This window comes from Myotis daubentonii, chromosome 16 (genome assembly GCF_963259705.1).
Source record: "Myotis daubentonii chromosome 16, mMyoDau2.1, whole genome shotgun sequence".
Lineage (NCBI taxonomy): Eukaryota > Metazoa > Chordata > Mammalia > Chiroptera > Vespertilionidae > Myotis > Myotis daubentonii.
Window position 1 is genome coordinate 49,614,524 of NC_081855.1, and position 18,428 is coordinate 49,632,951.

The window sequence follows — 18,428 nt, forward strand, 5'->3', positions numbered from 1 at the left end:
TTAATGAGCTGCTGATGGAGGTTTGATAGAGGGAATACTGCATGATCTCCTCATGATAAGCCTGACTTCTATATCTGGTAGATTATCCTGTTTAGTCTGTAAACACCCTTCATCAGTGGCTGCTAAATGAAGGTCAAAGCGAAGAGAAACAGATTTTTTCCTTAACCGAGGGTTATCTTTAAAGAAGGAACCTTCCCATTCTTTAATAACTTCATCCACTTTCTCGGTCCTGAAATGATAAAGTAAACGTTTCTATATGAAGAAGTACGGATGTATTAAGAAATATGTAATATATATTCCATATGAAAAAGAAATCAAGAAGTTTGAATAATTTATAATTTACATTTTAAGTTTTACAATGTACATCATGATATTTAAAATTTATATACTTTAAAAATCATATAACTATAATTTCAAGGGATTCTATAGAACTCTCATGTGTTGCTATATTTTTTTAAAAAATGGTGAATTAAGGATTGAGCATTCCTTTATCTGAGTTTTCGTTTATATATACTTACTCATGTCAGATTAAAAATCACAGCAAATTAAAATTATGTTTGGAAACATTCAAACAAAGATTACTGAGATTATTTGATTGAAGTTAATTTCTTTACACCTTTATTTTATTTCTTAGTCAGAATTACTTTACTTACTGAATAGTGCCATGAGCTTCAGTGCTCTCCTTCACGATATTTCCATTTAATATTGCCTGTTTGGTCACTGTTTCCACATTTTCATTCTCACACTTTTGTGGGACTTTTGTTGAAAAAGAGATTTCATTTATAATGGCTGTGAAAAATTTTATTTATGAAATATTAAATTACAGTGTTGAAGTATTAATCACAGTCAATTCACATGTTAAAATTTATGTAAATATTGCTTATTTTTGCTATGTTAGAGTGCTCAATTTATTTATAATCCCTACTAATGGCACTTCGCTTTTCAAGTTAAATTACTAATATCAGAAACTCACCTGAAGGTAAGACAAAACCAACTCTACTTGTAGGTTTTTTTTCTTTTTTTCCTCCTTGGATACAACCATAATATCTGAAATTGGAAAGAATTATATTGTAGGAGCAACAAAATATTAGCAGGTAATGGAAACAAATGCTCACTAATCAGAATGGATGACTGTAATATATTCATACAACGGAAATACTATTTAGCAGTGAAAATAAATGAACTCGGGGTACACTGGATCCTTATGGATGAATCTCCCAAATATAACATTGAGTGAAAAAAAGAGTAAGTTTATAAAGGTTAAAATAATATGCCAAACAATTTCATATTTTGTTTAGGGATACATACATATTCGTATAATAAGCATCAAATTTGGGAGCCAGGTTAGATTGAGGGAGGAGGATGAGATTGGGGGGATGTGGTTTAGGTGTGGGTGATGGGGAGTGGAACAGACGTGAACAACATTGTATATGTCTCACTGAGCTGGGGGACATGCATACACGGGAGTTCATTACATCTTTCTTGATACTTTCTTGTATATATTAAATACAGCATAATAAAAATTGTATTACAGGAATATTAAAGGCCAAGTTACCAATATTTTGAAGGATTAGGAATTAAATAAACTTCACAACCTTTGATTTTATTTAATAATAAATTGTATGTATATTTACATAATACTATTTTAAACACTTTACAAACATTAATTTGTTTAATCTTCACCGCAATGCTATGAGGTAGGTAATATTGTTCCCATTTTAGAGATGAGAAAACTGATGCACAGAGAGGTTTAGTAACCTGCCTGGCTTCACTCTGCTAGTAAGTGGTATATTTGAATTTAATTTACGGTTTTCAAAGATTTAGTAAGTGTCAAGACATTATAGGTTAAAGCAGTTTCATCTAGTTTTATAGAAGACTCAGGATTTTGAAGCAAGCAAGAATAAAGGTTTATTTTTAAAGAAGAAGTGGTACTTCTATACAATGAAATATTACTCAACCATTAAAGTAAAAAAGAATGAAATCTTGCCATCTGCAACATGGATGGATCTAGAGGGTGTTGTGCTGAGTGAGGTAAGTCAGAGAAAGACAAATGCCATATGATTTCTTATATGTGGAATCTAAAAAGCAAAACAAATGATCAAGCAGACCAGAAACAGATCATAGATTCAGAGAACATTTTGATAGATGCCCATGGGAGGGGGTTGGAGGCAGGGATGAAGTACAAATTGGTAGTTCTAGCATAGTCTTGGGGATGTAAAGCACAATATAGGAAATATAGGCAGTAGTATTGTAATTACTACGCTTGATGTCAGATGGTTACTAGATTTATTAGATGATTTAAAAAATTATATACATGTCTCATCACTGGGTTGTATGTCTGAAACTAATATATTGTATGTTGACTGTACTTGAAAATTTTAAAAAGTATATTTAACCAGTTAACTGCCACACATCCAAAATGGATACCATCCCCACATGCCATTGATACTTATGGCGTGCAAAGGGTTAAAAAAAAAGGACTAGTTTTGTTTTTATGGGAACATGGAAAATTGGAGGTTGTGCTGTGTTCAAAGCCATATGACCCTATAAGTGATTGCAGATTATGAAATTGTGTGAGTCAATAAGAATTCCTCTCTGGTACCTTTTGTTATTGGGACATCTGGAAGTCTTCTAAATCATATACTCCAAACACCATTGCTTTCCACGGTTGTAATATTTTGGTGTTTGATGTGTGGTGGGAGTGGGCCTTTGTGTGTGTGGGGATGTGGTAGTAATAGTTTTCCAAACTTTCTTTGTGGGTGGTCCATATAAGGCAATGGCTAATTCTAAAAGTTTTGTGTGGCAAGGAGAGTGAGAAAATTTAGAACGGTCATTTTTGTATTGATTGGTAATTATTGACATTTTGTTCTAGCCTTGCTGTGCTCCTTGTTGTAGCTTATGTCCCTGACTTTGGTTATTTTGTCCGTGATCTGTGGAGGCTGGAAAGACTTCTCATATTCTTTGCAGTGCGCACTACTCCTATTTAATTGTAGAGACTCAGTGGTCCTGCCATGGGGGCGATTTCTTTAGATTCAATTTCTCTGATTACGTCAGCAATGGCGTAAGGGGCTCTGCATTTCTGGCCGCTTGTCATGAACCACATGGGATCAGGTACCTGATTTCTTCCTTTTCCAGGAGGCGGCGGTACGTGGCTATTTCCTGTTCTAGCCTCATCTTCGTGTTGAGAAGCATCTCATGCTCTTGGAGCTGCTTCTCGATGCCGTGCCTTACTTCCTGTAGCTCTTTTTCCAGTCCTTCAATCACGGCCTCCAGGTCTTGCAGCTGCATCTGGTAATGCTGCTCACTGGCCTGCAGGGAGTTTTCGAGGCCCCGTTCCTGTTTTAGATAGATCTTCATCAATGAGTCAGTGAAACACAATGAGTTTCTGAATTCTTATTTGCAATGTCTTCATTGTGTTTTTTCTCTTTTTTCAAAAGGTTGTAATAATACTACATTAGTTAGATGAGAGGTAATGGTTTGGCTTAGTAGATTAAGCGGACTGAAGGGTCCTGGGTTCAATTCTGGTCAAGGGCACATGCCTAAGTTGTGGGAACGATCCCCAGTAGAGGGTGTGCAGGAGGCAGCCGATCAATGATTCTCTCTCATCATTGATGTTTCTGTCTCTCTCTCTCCCTCTCCCTCCCTCTCTGAAATCAATAAAAAAAAAATTAAAGAATAAGAATTCTGTGTATCATTCTTTTTTTAAGTATTAAAAATATAGACTATTAATAACAAAGCCAAAGCAGACTGGCATATAAAAAGCATTTTAGGAAACTGTTTAAATATCGTCTTATTAGACACCTCAAAAGTATGGACTCTCCACTGTGGTGACTTCGGATAATGACAAGAGCTCTATTCCCCCACTCCAACAAGTAGAGAACCACAGGGCAATAAGCAAGGATCACTTAATTTGTATCGGGGCGAACTACACCTTGAGTGCAAGAAGGAAAGGGGTAGTTAAACTAGGACCTGGGGTAGAATTCAGTGGCTTGATTTCTTGCTCACAGTGAGTTTCTCACTGTAAGGTAATGGGGTTATCTTCCCCCTCCCCCCTCCCCCCTCCCCCTTAATCATGTAGCATCTGGGGACTCCATGGGCCAGTTGCTCTGGAGACAGGCTCACCACAGCGTGGAGAGATTCAATTTCCACTTGCAGGTGGTGCCACTGGCGCCGGGCTTCCTTGAGTTCTGCTTGAGCTGCCCTTAAAGCCTCTTCATCTTTGTCCATTTTTTTGCTCAGATCTTCTTCCAGCTAGAAGAGAGCCAACAACAACAGTAACAAGGAAAGAAAGAGCTCTCTTGCAAGTGAGGCACTTAAGAGCAATGATAGAAAAATAGCATGGGAATCGAATCATTATTTTCTTTAAGTTGTTAGATTACAAATGTATGTTTTAGTGCTTCGTTACTAATCATTTAAATGTTGGAGCAAGTCCATTGCACTCTCAGCCTCAGTTTTCTCAGGTGTAAAACGAACCTCAAAAGTCTCTTCCTACTATGGCAGTCTGTGAAATGCAGGAAAAAAATACACCTATTTTAATAAAAAGTAACAGTTTACAGGACCTAAGTTTGAGACCTCTGATTCTTAACTTTCCAGTATTTATGGCATTAATAAGGAAGAAGGATTGAGATTAGCTACTATTTCCCCTCCCCCCCATATTTTCTTGTTGGTTGCTTTATAAAAGCAGATAAACTGTTATATACCCTATATTAATCAATTATTGGACTGGGTACATAGACAGGGAGTAAATATTGCTGGAAAGTGTATTATGAATAATTTAGAGAATTAAGTTGTCATAGACATTAGAAACTCTAAAATAGATTTCGGTATTAAGCTAACCCACTATTGATTTATCTTTTTCAATATGATCTTTTTAGAAGGCATGCTAATTTTGTTTATCTGAGGTAGAAGCAAAAAATGACTTCCTTCAAAATTGTTTTCTAAATGTCCTCATATTAAATAACAAATGGATTATTGTATGGTTAGCTTTAAATGTTCTTATACTGATGTTGAAATTCAGTGAAAGGATCTTTTGACAGAATTCTGAACATTTGGCCCCATGAGCAGTAGGAGCAGTGTATGAAGTTGGTTGTAATATTTTGAAGCAAAAGTTACAACCTTTTTATGTTTTTATAAAAATGCATTTTAAAATTTAAAAAATGTAATATGATGGTACAACAGATGTTTTAAAGGAGGAAACACTGCAGTACATGAAAGTCTATAATGAAGTTTAGGGCAAAGTATTAGATAACATTTATATGTTTCTTTTGATTTGTTGTTCTCAGCGTTGTTGGCAAAAGCAAGCAGCATCACATATCAGAGCAACTACAAAAGCAAGTGTTGAGAATTTAAGAGATAGGAGTACATGAAAACGATGGTATTCATTGGCCTTTTGCATTTTGGAATGGGCAGCGAAGCTTGGATAGTAGCTAGATTCTGAAGATGGCCTGCAATGAACCACCCGTCCCAAAATGGATGTCTTTGTGTGGTGGCCTTCCACATTGAATCTGGGCTGACCTATGTCTTGCTTTAGCCCGTAGAATGTGGCAGAAGTGTCAGTTTTAGGCCTAAGCCTTTAAGAAATCCTGACAACTTGCACTTCTATGCTTTTGGGAGCTTCTATGCTTTTGGACCAGCATGTAAGAAGTCTGCATGCTCTGTTGGAGGGATCATATAGAGAGGCCAGATGGAGAGAGATCCCGAGGCTACATGGAGAGAGAGAAACATTTGTCTCTGCTGAGCCAGCCTTTCAAAATCCCAAGACGCCAGGTCCATGAATGAGCCACCTTGGATGACCCAGCCCAGTTGTGCCCCAAGATGATTGCAGTCCCAGCCAATGTCACGTCCAGCTGAAGTCACCCCCAGTGAACCTAGTCAAGCCACCGAATCGTGAGAGGGAATACAGTGACTTCTTTACTCTAAGTTTTGGGGTAGTTGTTATATAGTAATAAGTAACTGAAATAGCTCCCTATTGTGTAATAATTAAACAGGCTTTCTTGAATTTATTTAAGCTGACTCTGAATTCTTTGAAAACAATCCTCTAAGGTAAATATGTTAAAACGACTAAACAAAATGTACTGTATGTAGTCTTGCTTTTTGGCTTTAGCTGATGCATTTCAGCATTGTGACTTGTAAACTAAATAACTTGTATTTTTACTAATGCAAAAAAAAGTGTTTATTAGGTTTATAATTTTCAGAAATTATCATTAAAAATTAATGGCCATCCCCCCCCCCCTTTCTTTGTAAAAGGTGAATGAACTATTCCAACAGTTAAATATCCCAGTGACTCTGCTTAATCCAGGATACTGATCATTCTCTATGAAGACTGACAATGTTACCCAGAGGTAAAATTTATAATGTTACTAAAAATGAATTGCTAATGGAGTAAAGTCCCATGATTTCCCAGCAATACTTTCCCCACTTTTTGTGATGTTCTTAAGTAAACTCTTTGCTGTATCTGGGTGCTCAGAATAGGACTTGAACTCAGATATGGTAGGTAAACTAAAAAAAAAAATCCCTGAATTTCTGAACCTTTGTTTCTAAAATATTTGTTTGTACCATTGTTTAAAGATTTGAGATCCTAATTGCTGAAGGTGATTGTCACGTTAAAACAAAGTAAGTCTATAAAACTAGGATTTAACCCTTATTTACCTTGGCTCTCTCTTGTCTTTAAAACTTAAATATAGCATGCCTAAATATTGGAAATAAACATTCTCATCTTATAGCACAAAAGCAAAAATCTATAATGTAAGTGGAGAGTCTATCAATCAGTGGTGGTGGGGGGGGGGCGGTGTTGATTGTCCTGATTTATATCAGAATTGTTCTGAATGCCCTGTTCTTATGCCCAGATGATTTCTATTTATAACGATCTGGAATACAACTGAACTCATTAAAATATTTTAGTTTTCCTCTACAAAGTGTGCAAGCTAATAAATCTTACTGTAAAGCTTGCCATTTTTAAGATGTCATTTAAATTATCTCTATAAGTAACTCTGTATTATCTTCGAAGGGTATTTGAAATGCTTCCTCCTTGGAGGATGTTGAAAGAGGTTCGAGTGCACCATTTTATTGTATGTTGACCCCATGGTTTATTAATGAACATAACCTCATAATTTACATAAAAATTAAATGCATCAATCAACACATTTCATGGCCGCTTAACAGTATAATCACAGCATTTCCCCTTGTAGTCCCCGTCACATTGCAGTAAAACCTAAATTCCTTCCCCAGAATACGCTGCATTGAAAAGGAAATACTGTACCTCAGAGAGGCCGGGACAGGAATTGGATAGACATGGATTGTCTCCTTATCCTGGAGGGTGTCTGTCTGTATGAAATCATTACCTGGATCCTTGTTGAGAGCACGGTCTCTATCTGATTTCTGGTGAGGAGCTTTTCATAGTTTGCCCTGATCTCATTGAGTAGCTGGGACAGCTCCATTCTTTTCCCATCCTCCACCTTGGCTAACTGAACCTTATCGATAGGATGAGTCGCTGCTGCAGCAGCGCTGGTCTGTCTGCCTCTCAGCCCAGAACCCCGTGGAGCCTTAAAGACACAGAGCTCCTTTTTCACAAGCCATGGAAATTCCTGTGTTTCTATTTAATTATGCAAATATTTGGTAAACCCTTTCCTCCTGTTGTTGGTATAATAGAAGTGCCAGACCCTCCATAAAGGAACAACAACAAAAATGAAAACATCCTCAGTATTTCTGGATTGGTTCTCTGTAAAACTGAGTACTTTTTTTGGGGAAAGAAAAAAAGAAAAGGTAATTTATCTCATGGGAATGAAATCAGGCATCATATAAGGACAATTATATTTTGTTTTCCCAACATATTGCATAGAAATAAATCTGGGCCCAAAACATGAGAGCTGAATTTTCTTTTACAGCTTTGCTCACCATTTGAATTCTCTAAACAATTGCTGTGGTAGGGCATTAGGACAGGGTGTCAGTCTTGGATATTCTGACAGTTATTGGAGAAAGCCACCATCAGATTCAGTTGACAGTTGTCATTCGCCACAGGTCTGATTGATCGTATTTCTCTCAGATGCATACGGTGTGGCTCATGTCGGGCTGCTGGCCTGACAGCGGGTTTGATGTACTGGCGTGAATTCCTGAAGGCACATTACAGATGAAACCACAGCGAGAGGTAAGTGCTAACAGAGTACGAGAGCCGAGAGCTAACACTTGCCACGTTTTAACAAGGCTGAGAAAAGTACCACCAGATGGTCCCCGGACAGGGTGTATTCACTGAGGTCAGATTTATTGTGCGGCTGCTCCTTCAAGAGTCAGCATAGAGTTAATGACAGCTCACGCTTGAAATATAACATTGGTGCAGCTCTTCGAACTTGAAAAAGCACCTTTCCATCTATCATTGCACCCAGTCCTCATCTCCCTGTCATTTTGTACCAGTGAAGACTGAGGCAGGAGGGGTTAAAGTGTCTTGCCCGAAGTCACATGGTGATGTGATGGAATGGTTGGGACTGGGACTTTGATTGGTTGGTTGTGTTCCATATATTGCTTCCTCTGTCTCTGCATTCTCCCTCTCCCTGCCTAAAGTTCTTGTTTAAGCTGGCCAGCTAGTTGCTAGATGTGACTGAAATGTTTTTGCGACTAGATCTGTTATTATTGTTATTTGTAGAATGGCTTGGCTGAAATCGTATCCGGAGCATCGTTCCGGAAATAGTCCTCGGCTCTCGCACTCACAGGACCTTTGAATGTGCATGCATCATGCTCTCGCAGTTTTTGAATTAACTCCCTGCTGGCCAGCCCGGTCTGTGCCACCAGGCATTGCCACAGTCCCCTCCAAGCAAAACTGGTCATTTGTAGCCCCTGCTCAGAGGAGGTTCCAGATCATTCCTGTACTCTGTTTAACCTGGCCCATGCCTCCTTCACCCCCTCACCCCCCAGCCGATCACAAGGATTGGTCTAGGGATGAACACCTGACTCAAGGACAGCCAGTCCATAGGTCGGAGACCTGTGATGTACCCGATACAAAAGCTGACTTGAGAGGGCCACTTATGATTATCTAGGCCAAACTTATTTTCTTCCTTGGTAACTGCAAAGGAGACATATAGAGAATCAGGCACTTGGTAATGGGAGGCGAAGGAAGGAAGTAAAGAATTATACTCTGGTTACTTTATGTAGTTCCTGCTAATCTCTGCCTAAAATACAGAGTGGAACTAGACTCCACAGAGGGCTGACAGTTCCAGTATTTCTTATGCACCCTAAAGCAGTGTCTTCCGATAGAAATAGAACGCAAGCCACAAAGGCAATCCCACATGTGACTTTAAACTTTCTAGTAGCTGTATCAAGAGATAAAAACAGAAATAAGTGATGCCAATTTTAATGGATTTTACTTAACCTGATATATCCAAGATATAATTATTCAACATATAGTCCATATAAAACATTCATGAGATATTTTGTATTCTTCCCTTTTGATCTTGTCATTGAAATCCAGTGTGCATTTTTATAGCCCATCTCAATTTGGACAAGCCACATTTAAAGTGTTCAATAGCCACTTGGCTAGTGGCTCCTGTGTGAACAGTGCAGCTCTAATGCTTTATCTGTCCTATATCTAAAGTTGTGATCAATTTTTATCCTAAAAAGCATACCAGATAGAACTGATGGCAACACAAGTTTATAGGAAATGGATTTCTCCTCCAGGCAGATGCAACTCTGAATCTTTTGTCTTTGCATAGATATAGCAACCAGTCCAGCTGATCTTTTATTTTGGGGATTAATCCCGGAGAGCTTGGGTATTCTTTTATTTATTAAGTAATTTTTTTTATCAGCTTAAGATACTGTGAGTTTCTTTTTAAGTCAAGCATGCATTTCAATAGGCTTATAGTTGCATAATTGTACTTTAAAATATTGTCTTAGGTGATAGGCCTTTACTGGTTTGTCCCCTTTTTGTTATATTGTTGATTTTTCTATTCACAGGAGCATGCCTCTACATGGTATAGTTTCATGTATCAGTTCGGAATATAATTAGACACAGAGATTTGTGTTGGAACATGTTGTCAGCATTTCTCAGCATGTTCGAGGTGCGTGAGCAATGCTTACATGCATTTCCATATGGCCCACACATAACGTTTCACACAGAGCGATTAAGCAGAGTTTAGTACATATGCAGGCATGTTCTTGACAGATACCAAATTCATTCTTTGTGGCTGTAACTCAAGTAAAAAGTATGGCTGTTTCCTGGATCAAGAACTTTGCCTTGGGTTCTATTTTCTCTGGCATCTTCCCTAGTACCCAAGGGTTGGGGGTTTGATTATCAGTGTCTCTCTCACACTGATGTTTCTCTCTCTCTCTTGTATATTATTCAGGCTTAAAATATTATTCAGGTTTGGCTCAGTGGATAGAGCGTCGGCCTGCGGACTGAAGGGCCCCGGGTTCGATTCTGGTCAAGGGCATGTACCTGGGTTGCAGGCTCAATCCCTGGCCCTGATCAGGATGCATGAGAAAGACAACCAGTTCATGTGTCTCTTTCACATCGATGTTTCTCTCTCTCTGTCTCTCCCTCTCCCTTCCACTCTCTCTAAAAATCAATGGATATCCTCAGGTGAGGATTAACAACAACAACAAAAAGCCATCAGATTGACCACACTGCAAGATGAACGACCCTCTTCCAGAAGCGAACTCTCCATATCCCAGGCCCCCCTCTGTCTTCTGACGTCTCCACGATGCTGGTTGTCTCCTTAGTTTCTGCCTCCAGGGAGGAGCCCTCAGGCTTTCCCTGGGCTGGACTCAGCTCCCTGGCAGCTGCTACAGGCGCATCTGGGTCTGTCTCCCCATCCTCCTCTCCCTTTCCTGCTTTCAACTTCTCCGTCAGTCTCCAAGTGTCTGAGCACCTTCCAGCTGCTCAGCACTGCTGTATAGCTTCGAGGACACAGGCGCATAGCTCATAGCACTCTTGCACTTGCATATCCACGTGGATCCCTTTCTAAGTAAGCCTGATGGATAAACATTGGAGTCCCAGAAGTGGCACATTTAGGCTTTTTACAAAGACACATTTTACAGAAGAACTTTTAGCTGTACGAATTTTTTGTTTTTAATTATATTTCCTCTCAGGCTTGGAAGAGGCAGTAATCCAACTTTGGCAGTTAAATGGATGGCATTTAAAATACATAGATTAACAAAAGTTTGATTTCTCCACAACCTTTAAGTGAGGTTCAAAATGCTGGGTAATTGTTTTCTCCTTAACTAGACTGTGAACGTCTCAAGGGCAAAGAGTGCATGTCTTATGTTTCTTTGGAACCTGCTCCAACTCCCACTAATTTACTGGGTTTTCCCACTAATCCCTTAGACGTAACGCTTATTTAATGCCTTTGAACAAATAAATGAATATCAGAGTAGGTTATCTTTTCTTAACTTTGTATCTTGTCTTGAAAATGGAATGATTACTGTTAAACTTCTCTTAAAAATATGTTTTGAGTTCTGGAATGTTCATTGCAAGGTTGGGTTTGTTTTGACTTTCTCATGGTATAACCAGGAGAGGAGTTGCTCTCTTAGGGATTACTGGTGTGTATTAGGTCAGCATGGTAATCTGTCCTCTCGGGCGTGGAGCTGTGTTCAGATTAGAGACACTAATACAGCATACCGGCAATTATTCAGTTGTAATACAACGTAATTACATAGCTCAGCGATTTTCAACCCTTTTCATCTCATGGTACACATAAAGTAATTACTAAAATTATGTGGCACACTAAAAAAGTATATTTTTTGCTGATTTGACAGAAAAATAGGTATAATTTTGATTCATTCACACAAGACAGATATTGTGTTGGCTGTTGTCATTTTTAAAAAATATATTTTATTGATTTTTTACAGAGAGGAAGGGAGAGGGATAGAGAGAAACATCGATGAGAGAGAAACATCGATCAGCTGCCTCCACACACCTCCTACTGGGGATGTGCCCGAAACCAAGGTACATGCCCTTGACTGGAATGGAACTGGGACCTTTCAGTCCACAGGCCGACGCTCTATCCACTGAGCCAAACCGGTTAGGGCTGTTGTCATTTTTTTATTTGACATTCTAAGGAAAAGAACTCAGTTTCCTTGACTAAATGGTCAGGTATTGCATGCTTTAAAAATTCTTGCAACACACAGGTTAAAAATCATGGGCATAGATCATAACGTTTTATATGAATATAATACTTCCATTAAAGTGAATAGTTTTGAGCATTTGGAGAAAGCTGGAGTCCAGTCAATATGTTTTGAGCTATGTATGAAAAATAATCTGGTATTAAGATAAAAGCATGAATGATTCATTTTCTGACTTAGTGCTGAACACAGTTGCTGATTTTTTTTTTAAATAAAAAAATTGTATTTACTTAGAAGCATTCAGAATGTCAACAAAACAGCTGCAACTTTTTTTTTTTTTTGCAATTACAGAGTGGTATTCAGTTAACAGAACAACAATTATTTCATATAAGCTGCATCAGAGACAACTGAAGATGAAAAACTACCATCCCCATATATAACTAATTTGTGCTGTGCACCAACAAGAACCCGCTTTAAATTTCCATGCCAGTTTACAACCCCCATACTGTACCAGGCAAGGTTAGTGGCTATTGAAAATACCACCAGGACAGGGCTATCTAAAGACACATTCGGTAGTGTGTTAACTATACAAAAAAGGACACTGTACAATTTAAAAATAAATCTTACACAGCCTTACATTTCAATTTTTTTCTTTAAAAGGAGTGAGTTGTGTACAGGGGGGTTAAATGCTTTATAGACAAGAAAAAAAACTGCGCTAGAACCAACTTATTCATCATCATCGTCTTTCTCCTCCTCTTCCTCCTTTTCCTCTTCCTCCTCCTCCTCTTCCTCATCTTCTTCCTCTTCCTTTTTTTCCTTGCTTTTTTCAGCCTTGACAACTCCCTTTTTGGCAGCGTCAGGCTTTCCTTTAGCTCGGTCTGCAGCAATGTCCTTTCCATATTTCTCCTTCAGTTTAGCAGACTTCTTTTCACGAGGCTGCTTGTCATCTGCAGCAGTGTGACTCCACCTCTCCCCCAGCTTCTTTGCAACGTCACCAATGGGTAGGCCAGGATGCTCTCCTTTGATTTTTGGGCGAAACTCAGAACAAAACAAGAAAAAGGCCGAACAAGGCCCCGGGTGCATTGGGACCCTTGCATTTCTTTTTTGTTTCCCCTTCAGGAGGAATGTAAGTTTTCCTGTCTCTCTCGTAACGAGCCCTGTCCGCCTCTGCCGTGCCTTCACATTTTCCTTTCTCCTTAGCAGACATGGTCTCCACCTCTCTGGGCACTTCTTAGAAAACTCTGGGAAGTTGACTGAAGCATCCGGGTGCTGCTTCTTGTGTTCCTCCCGGCAAGTTTGCACAAAGAAGGCATACGATGACATTCTGCCTCCCGGCTTCTTAGGATCGCCTTTGCCTCAGCGAGCACACAGTCACCCAGTGCCCGGCCGGCTCGCACTTGCCTGGCGCTGTCTCTATGGAGCTCAGTGCACTGCAGTGGCTGTCCAGTTGCTGATTTCTTGAAGACCGTAGTCTGCAATGCTATGCTCATTGTGCACAAAGTGTTCTGAAATTTGTGAACATTTTTTATTTTCTTTTAATTTTTTTGGCACCCTCAATTTGACTTTTGCTTCTCTTTGGCATCTTACACCACAGGCCATTCAGTAAACATTTTTAAAAAGTTTAATACATTGAAAGTTGTCTTTTGGCTTAAATTATAAACAATTACATTTGGAAATTTAGTTCAGTCTCTATAAAAAAACAAAACTGTTGGTAGGGCAAGTATAGTTGTCCTTCCCTGATTCCACAGTCTGTCATACATTTTACAAGGTATTTTCACACTGTTGCCTTCAGAAAAATTCATTCTACTAATCCTTCAATTCCTTCTTGGTTAATTCCTCTTTTTAAATGTCTCATCTCATCAGTGGCTCAGTCCATTGATCATTGCTCACTCCAGAAATAAAATTTGGTGATATGTTGACGTAAAGGTACCACCAGTTCAGTTACTCTCAAAAATCATTATCTTTGAAACTTCTCTAAGTAGCCACAAAACAGTGATTCATACCTTGAAAGAAATGGTCATTGAAATCAGCATTGTTTGAGAATTAGGGAAACATTTTCAGTTTTCTTTGAGAAATCTTAAGTGTTAATCTTTTAGGATTAACTTTGATCTTTTTTCAAGTGTATGATTCTATATCCTCCTCTGATAGTTTAGCTCTATTACCTTACCACTGTACTTGCATATTATAAGCAACCAATAACTTTCTCTTTTTTTTGAGTTGAGTTAAAACCTATTAGAGAGACTTCTCTTGTCCCTTTCTGAATATGGCATGCCCGTTTCTCTGTTGTTAGTATCAGATAGTTCCTATTCACTTTGCAAGAAAGAATATCTACTTACAGGCATTTTCTCTCTTCTAACTTCTCTTTCAAGTAAAACAGATAATCTATTCCACTTTTAAAAGGGGGTAAGGTTTTGAGATTCCATGGAAGGAGGAGGGTACCTCACCCCTCACCTTATGGGCCACGCTGAGCATTTTGTACTATGTTGACATTTGCAGTGTCTTAGCTAATTCGGGGGCTATAGTATTTGCAGAATAGGGGCTGATATCTGCAGTGAATCATTTTGCTTCCAGGTGTTTTTCATTACATGAAATGGAAACTTACTTGTCTGAGTTATTAATTGAAGTAGCCTAAGATCTTGGATTATTTTTCCTAAAGAGAGTTTAAAAATAAACTTCATGCCGAAACCGGTTTGGCTCAGTGGATAGAGCGTCAGCCTGCGGACTGAAGGGTCCCCGGTTCGATTCCGGTCGAGGGCATGTACCTGGGTTGTGGGCACATCCCCAGTCGGGGGTGTGCAGGAGGCAGCTGATTGATGTTTCTCTCTCATCGATGTTTCTAACTCTCTATCTCTCTCCCTTCCTCTCTGTAAAAAAAATCAATAAAATATATTAAAAAAAATAAACTTCAATAGGGAATATGATATTTTGGAAACATATTGCTGAGGTGAAATCATGAAATTATCTCTGTGCACAAATTGGTTTTTGGTGGATTCACCCAGGGGGAGCTTTTTGCATTCCAGGGCTCCTGAAGACGTAGTTCTCTCTCTAGGACCTGAAAAGTCCACTACGGTTCATTCATCTCAGTTGTAGCAGAATCGGATGCGTCAGCGGCGGCGGCAGCTGCTGGTGTAGCACTCCCCTCTGAACTGCCATTTCAAACCAGTCAGTCACTGAGATAATTCCTCTCCCCAGGATGGCGATCGATATTTATTAGCTTCCCAAAGTGACCTTGTTCTCTTAAGTTGTTAGAATATTCCATATTATAACTCAATATCATAGCGTATTATAACATTATCTTTGGCTGTTGCAAAGCGCTTAGAACAAGTCTTGTGATGGGTAGGTTGAAAGATAGTACCTGTCTGGAAAGTCAGTTGTCCATCCCAGCTGACAGCCAACCAGGATTTCCAGATTGAACTTGATTGAGGTCTTCCCTGCTCTCCCACCTCTGGGTAGCTCCTGAATCCATTCTGAGAAAGACGATGAAATTGTCCTCAAAATTTTAAATCACTTCCTGGGAAGTTTATGCAAAAAATGTAATTTATAGATGTACATTTGTACCACATTATAACAATTCCTTTTTTGGGTGATCTTTTCTTTGTCCTTTTAAAACATAGTATGACCCTAGCTGGTTTGGCTCAGTGGATAGAGCATCGGCCTGCAGACTGAAGGGTCCCAGGTTCGATTCTGGTCAAGGGCACATGCCCGGGTTGTGGGCTCGATCTCCAGTAAGGGGTGGTGTGCAGGAGGCAGCAAATCAATGATTCTCTCTCATCATTGATGTTTCTATCTCTCCTCCCTTCTCTGAAATCAATAAAAATATATTAAAAAAATAAAACGTAGCTATGGCAATGCAGCTTTCACACCTGTAATTTGCCCTGCTACTCCGTAGATCTTTTGAACATTACCCAAGTCTATGGAGTCCTTAAGAAGCAAGTTGTGGCCAAGCAATGCACGTCTTATTGCAATTTTGTAATGAGCTCTCATATGCTTTCATATTTGTTGTGGTTTGTCAACAAAATACACACCGCATCTCTCTCTCTCCCTCTCTCTCTTTCTCTCTACCAGTTTATGTATTTTACATACAATAGATCTGTGATACACTCTGGGCTTGTCCTTTAGGTGCCATTTAAATAGTAACAAAATAGTGTTTACTTCTTTCCATCTTATCATTTCATATTGACATTGATATATTACAAATGAATAAATTGTTTTTTTTAACAGAACTTGATCAATATTTCCTGTTTGTCAAGTGTCATATTTAAACCGCTGATAAATTTTTAAGTGATTTATTACTTGCAGCATTTTATTATTTAAGGAGATTGTTCAGAAAACATGACTTGAGCTTCATCCTGGGTGATTTATATTCATCACTTTGTCTCCACTTGTTGAACACTCTCTAATTCCATGACATCATTAAGCAAGTTTGGGCTACTTTCTATAGAGTCTCAATCCTTTGGCTGTCTCCTCTTCTCTGCCTTCTATAAACTTTGTTTCATGTGTCTAATCTCTGTGAGAATGGATGCCACTTCCAGCCTTCTCACCATTCTTGTCTGTTGTCCCTTGAGGTCAGAAAGACAAGAACAACCATATGAATCTGGATCAAAAGTCAACAGTTAAAATTCATATGCAAGTAGGCACTGGCTCTTCCTTCTTATGGAGAAGTCTAACTCTTAGAAGAAAGAAACACATTTCTCTCATTTAAAAGTTGTCTGGAGAGCTGAACTTTAGTTTCAAAATAGAACATATGCCTGTTGTGTGGCTTTAAAATAATTTTAGGGCAGGTTAATAATGTGTGAGCATCCTGTTCTTAATATTTTATTCAGCACTCTAAATATATTTCATGATCCAAAGTGGTTCAATAGTATCCATTTTAAAAATTGAACATGCTTTTAACACATTACAGTGCATCTCAGTATGGTCTAGCCTTTTCTAAAAACAATTAGAAATAGTCATTTAGTACAAATGCAGCATCTTAACTCATGCCAAGGAAACACCGCATGGGATTTTCACCTCACCATGGTTTTCGGAGTCGCTGCATATTGTTGCCTTGACATGAGGATAATACTGGCCAGGCCATCAACGTAGGTCCCGGGTGGTACAGGACCAGAAGACTAGATCTGGGAGGATTCACAGAGAGGGGCTTCTTGATGTGGCTGTGATGGCCCAAGACTCTGGAGGCTGCACTCAACTGGTTTCCATTTCTGTCCTTCTGCCCTTAATCCAGGCTGGATCAGCTGGTTCCTATTTCTTAATTTTTTCGTACTGGAGAATCCAGGATTTAATTTTTAAATTATTATTTTATTTTTTGATTACAGTTTGCATTCCACACGATTTTGTATTAGTTTCAGTTGTACAGCATAGCAGATAGACATTCATATACTTTACAACGTGTTCCCTCCGATAATTCAAGTGTTCACCTGCAAGATTTAATTTACTGTAATGGTTTGATGGGAAACATTGGATTTAAGACAACTTAACATTGCTCTTTTTCTCGGAGTAGTGGTTTCTTGCTTGGCTACTTATCCTGTGGTTAGCTATTTAAGTAGAAGTCTTGTTGTGCCTGTGGATTCATTTTGATATTTTATTCAATGTGCCTAGAATATGAAAAACTACATTTTTAGGTTGTCTTGATTATTAAGGCTTGATACTCCATACAGTTGTTGGTTTTATATTTGAAGGTACAATTCACATGAACTCTATTCAGGCGTATGTTTTTGTAATTTTAAATTTGTTTTTTTTCTGCCAAATCCCATGTTCTTTTCTTGAGGATTGGTTTGTGGGGTTGATTTTCTAACTTGTGATCTGCTCATATTAAGTTCCTCAAGTGGGGATGTTCTTACCCAGCCTGGCTTTGTCTTATATCTGTTTCTTCCTGGGACTGACCTTATACTGCCTCCTACCCTACTTTAACTCGCTTCGTTATTCCAAGCCAGACAAGAGAGCCATGTGGACCACCCATGGCGTAAAAGACCTCAGCAGTGGAGAGTGGGGAAAGGAGACACCACCTTGGCTAAGAGACAGTTTTTGGCTAGAGGTGTGGCTAGATTTGGCACAGGAACAAGTATCTGAGCATCTCTTCTCTTTGGGGCTTTCAAGGTTTTCAGAAATCTGGCACCATATCACATATCCCACCTTACTTCCCAAGACTTCTGTTTTGACCAGTCTCCTAAATGTCCTGCAGCCACACAATGTCAGATTCCTGTGGCACTTGTGGTGAATATTGTGGAATGAAGCCCTTCACTGTGAACACCCTTTAGTGTTTGCTATCTTCTTTGTGTTTTAGCTTCCTCTCCATCTGAAGTGTAGCCTTCTTGATGAAGGTAGAGGTCATATTTCTTTTTATCAGTGATGGACCTTAAGAAACTAGGCATTAACTAATTATA

General features: G+C 38.9%; 1 protein-coding gene, 1 long non-coding RNA gene and 1 pseudogene across 2 annotated transcripts in view; 1 reads left to right on the forward strand and 2 right to left on the reverse strand.

Moving 5' to 3' along the window:
* On the reverse strand, positions 1–7,449 carry KRT222 (keratin 222). Its single transcript, XM_059670996.1, has 6 exons — positions 7,341–7,449; positions 4,123–4,251; positions 3,116–3,336; positions 974–1,047; positions 654–789; positions 1–229 (listed from the first exon to the last, which is right to left on the reverse strand). The coding sequence occupies exons 1-6, from the start codon at positions 7,434–7,436 to the stop codon at positions 1–3; spliced, it is 885 nt and encodes a 294-aa protein (XP_059526979.1). The 5' UTR covers positions 7,437–7,449.
* LOC132219010 (uncharacterized) overlaps positions 4,144–18,428 on the forward strand; it is a 32,179-nt gene continuing 17,894 nt past the window's right edge. Inside the window, exons 1-3 of the long non-coding RNA XR_009449341.1 lie at positions 4,144–6,341; positions 7,228–7,380; positions 8,042–8,143. This is a non-coding gene — a long non-coding RNA (uncharacterized LOC132219010). The remainder of the gene's footprint in view (positions 6,342–7,227; positions 7,381–8,041; positions 8,144–18,428) is intronic.
* LOC132217863 (high mobility group protein B1-like) lies at positions 12,305–13,399 on the reverse strand (annotated as a pseudogene).

Excerpts from the sequence above, each read along its gene's own strand:
- KRT222 (XM_059670996.1), bottom strand. The coding sequence starts at position 7,436 with ATGGAGCTGTCCCAGCTACTCAATGAGATCAGGGCAAACTATGAAAAG. Across the intron at positions 4,252-7,340 it reads TGCTCTCAACAAGGATCCAG|CTGGAAGAAGATCTGAGCAA; the intron begins GTAATGATTTCA and ends GCTCTCTTCTAG. Across the intron at positions 790-973 it reads TGGTTTTGTCTTACCTTCAG|CCATTATAAATGAAATCTCT; the intron begins GTGAGTTTCTGA and ends AATTTTTCACAG.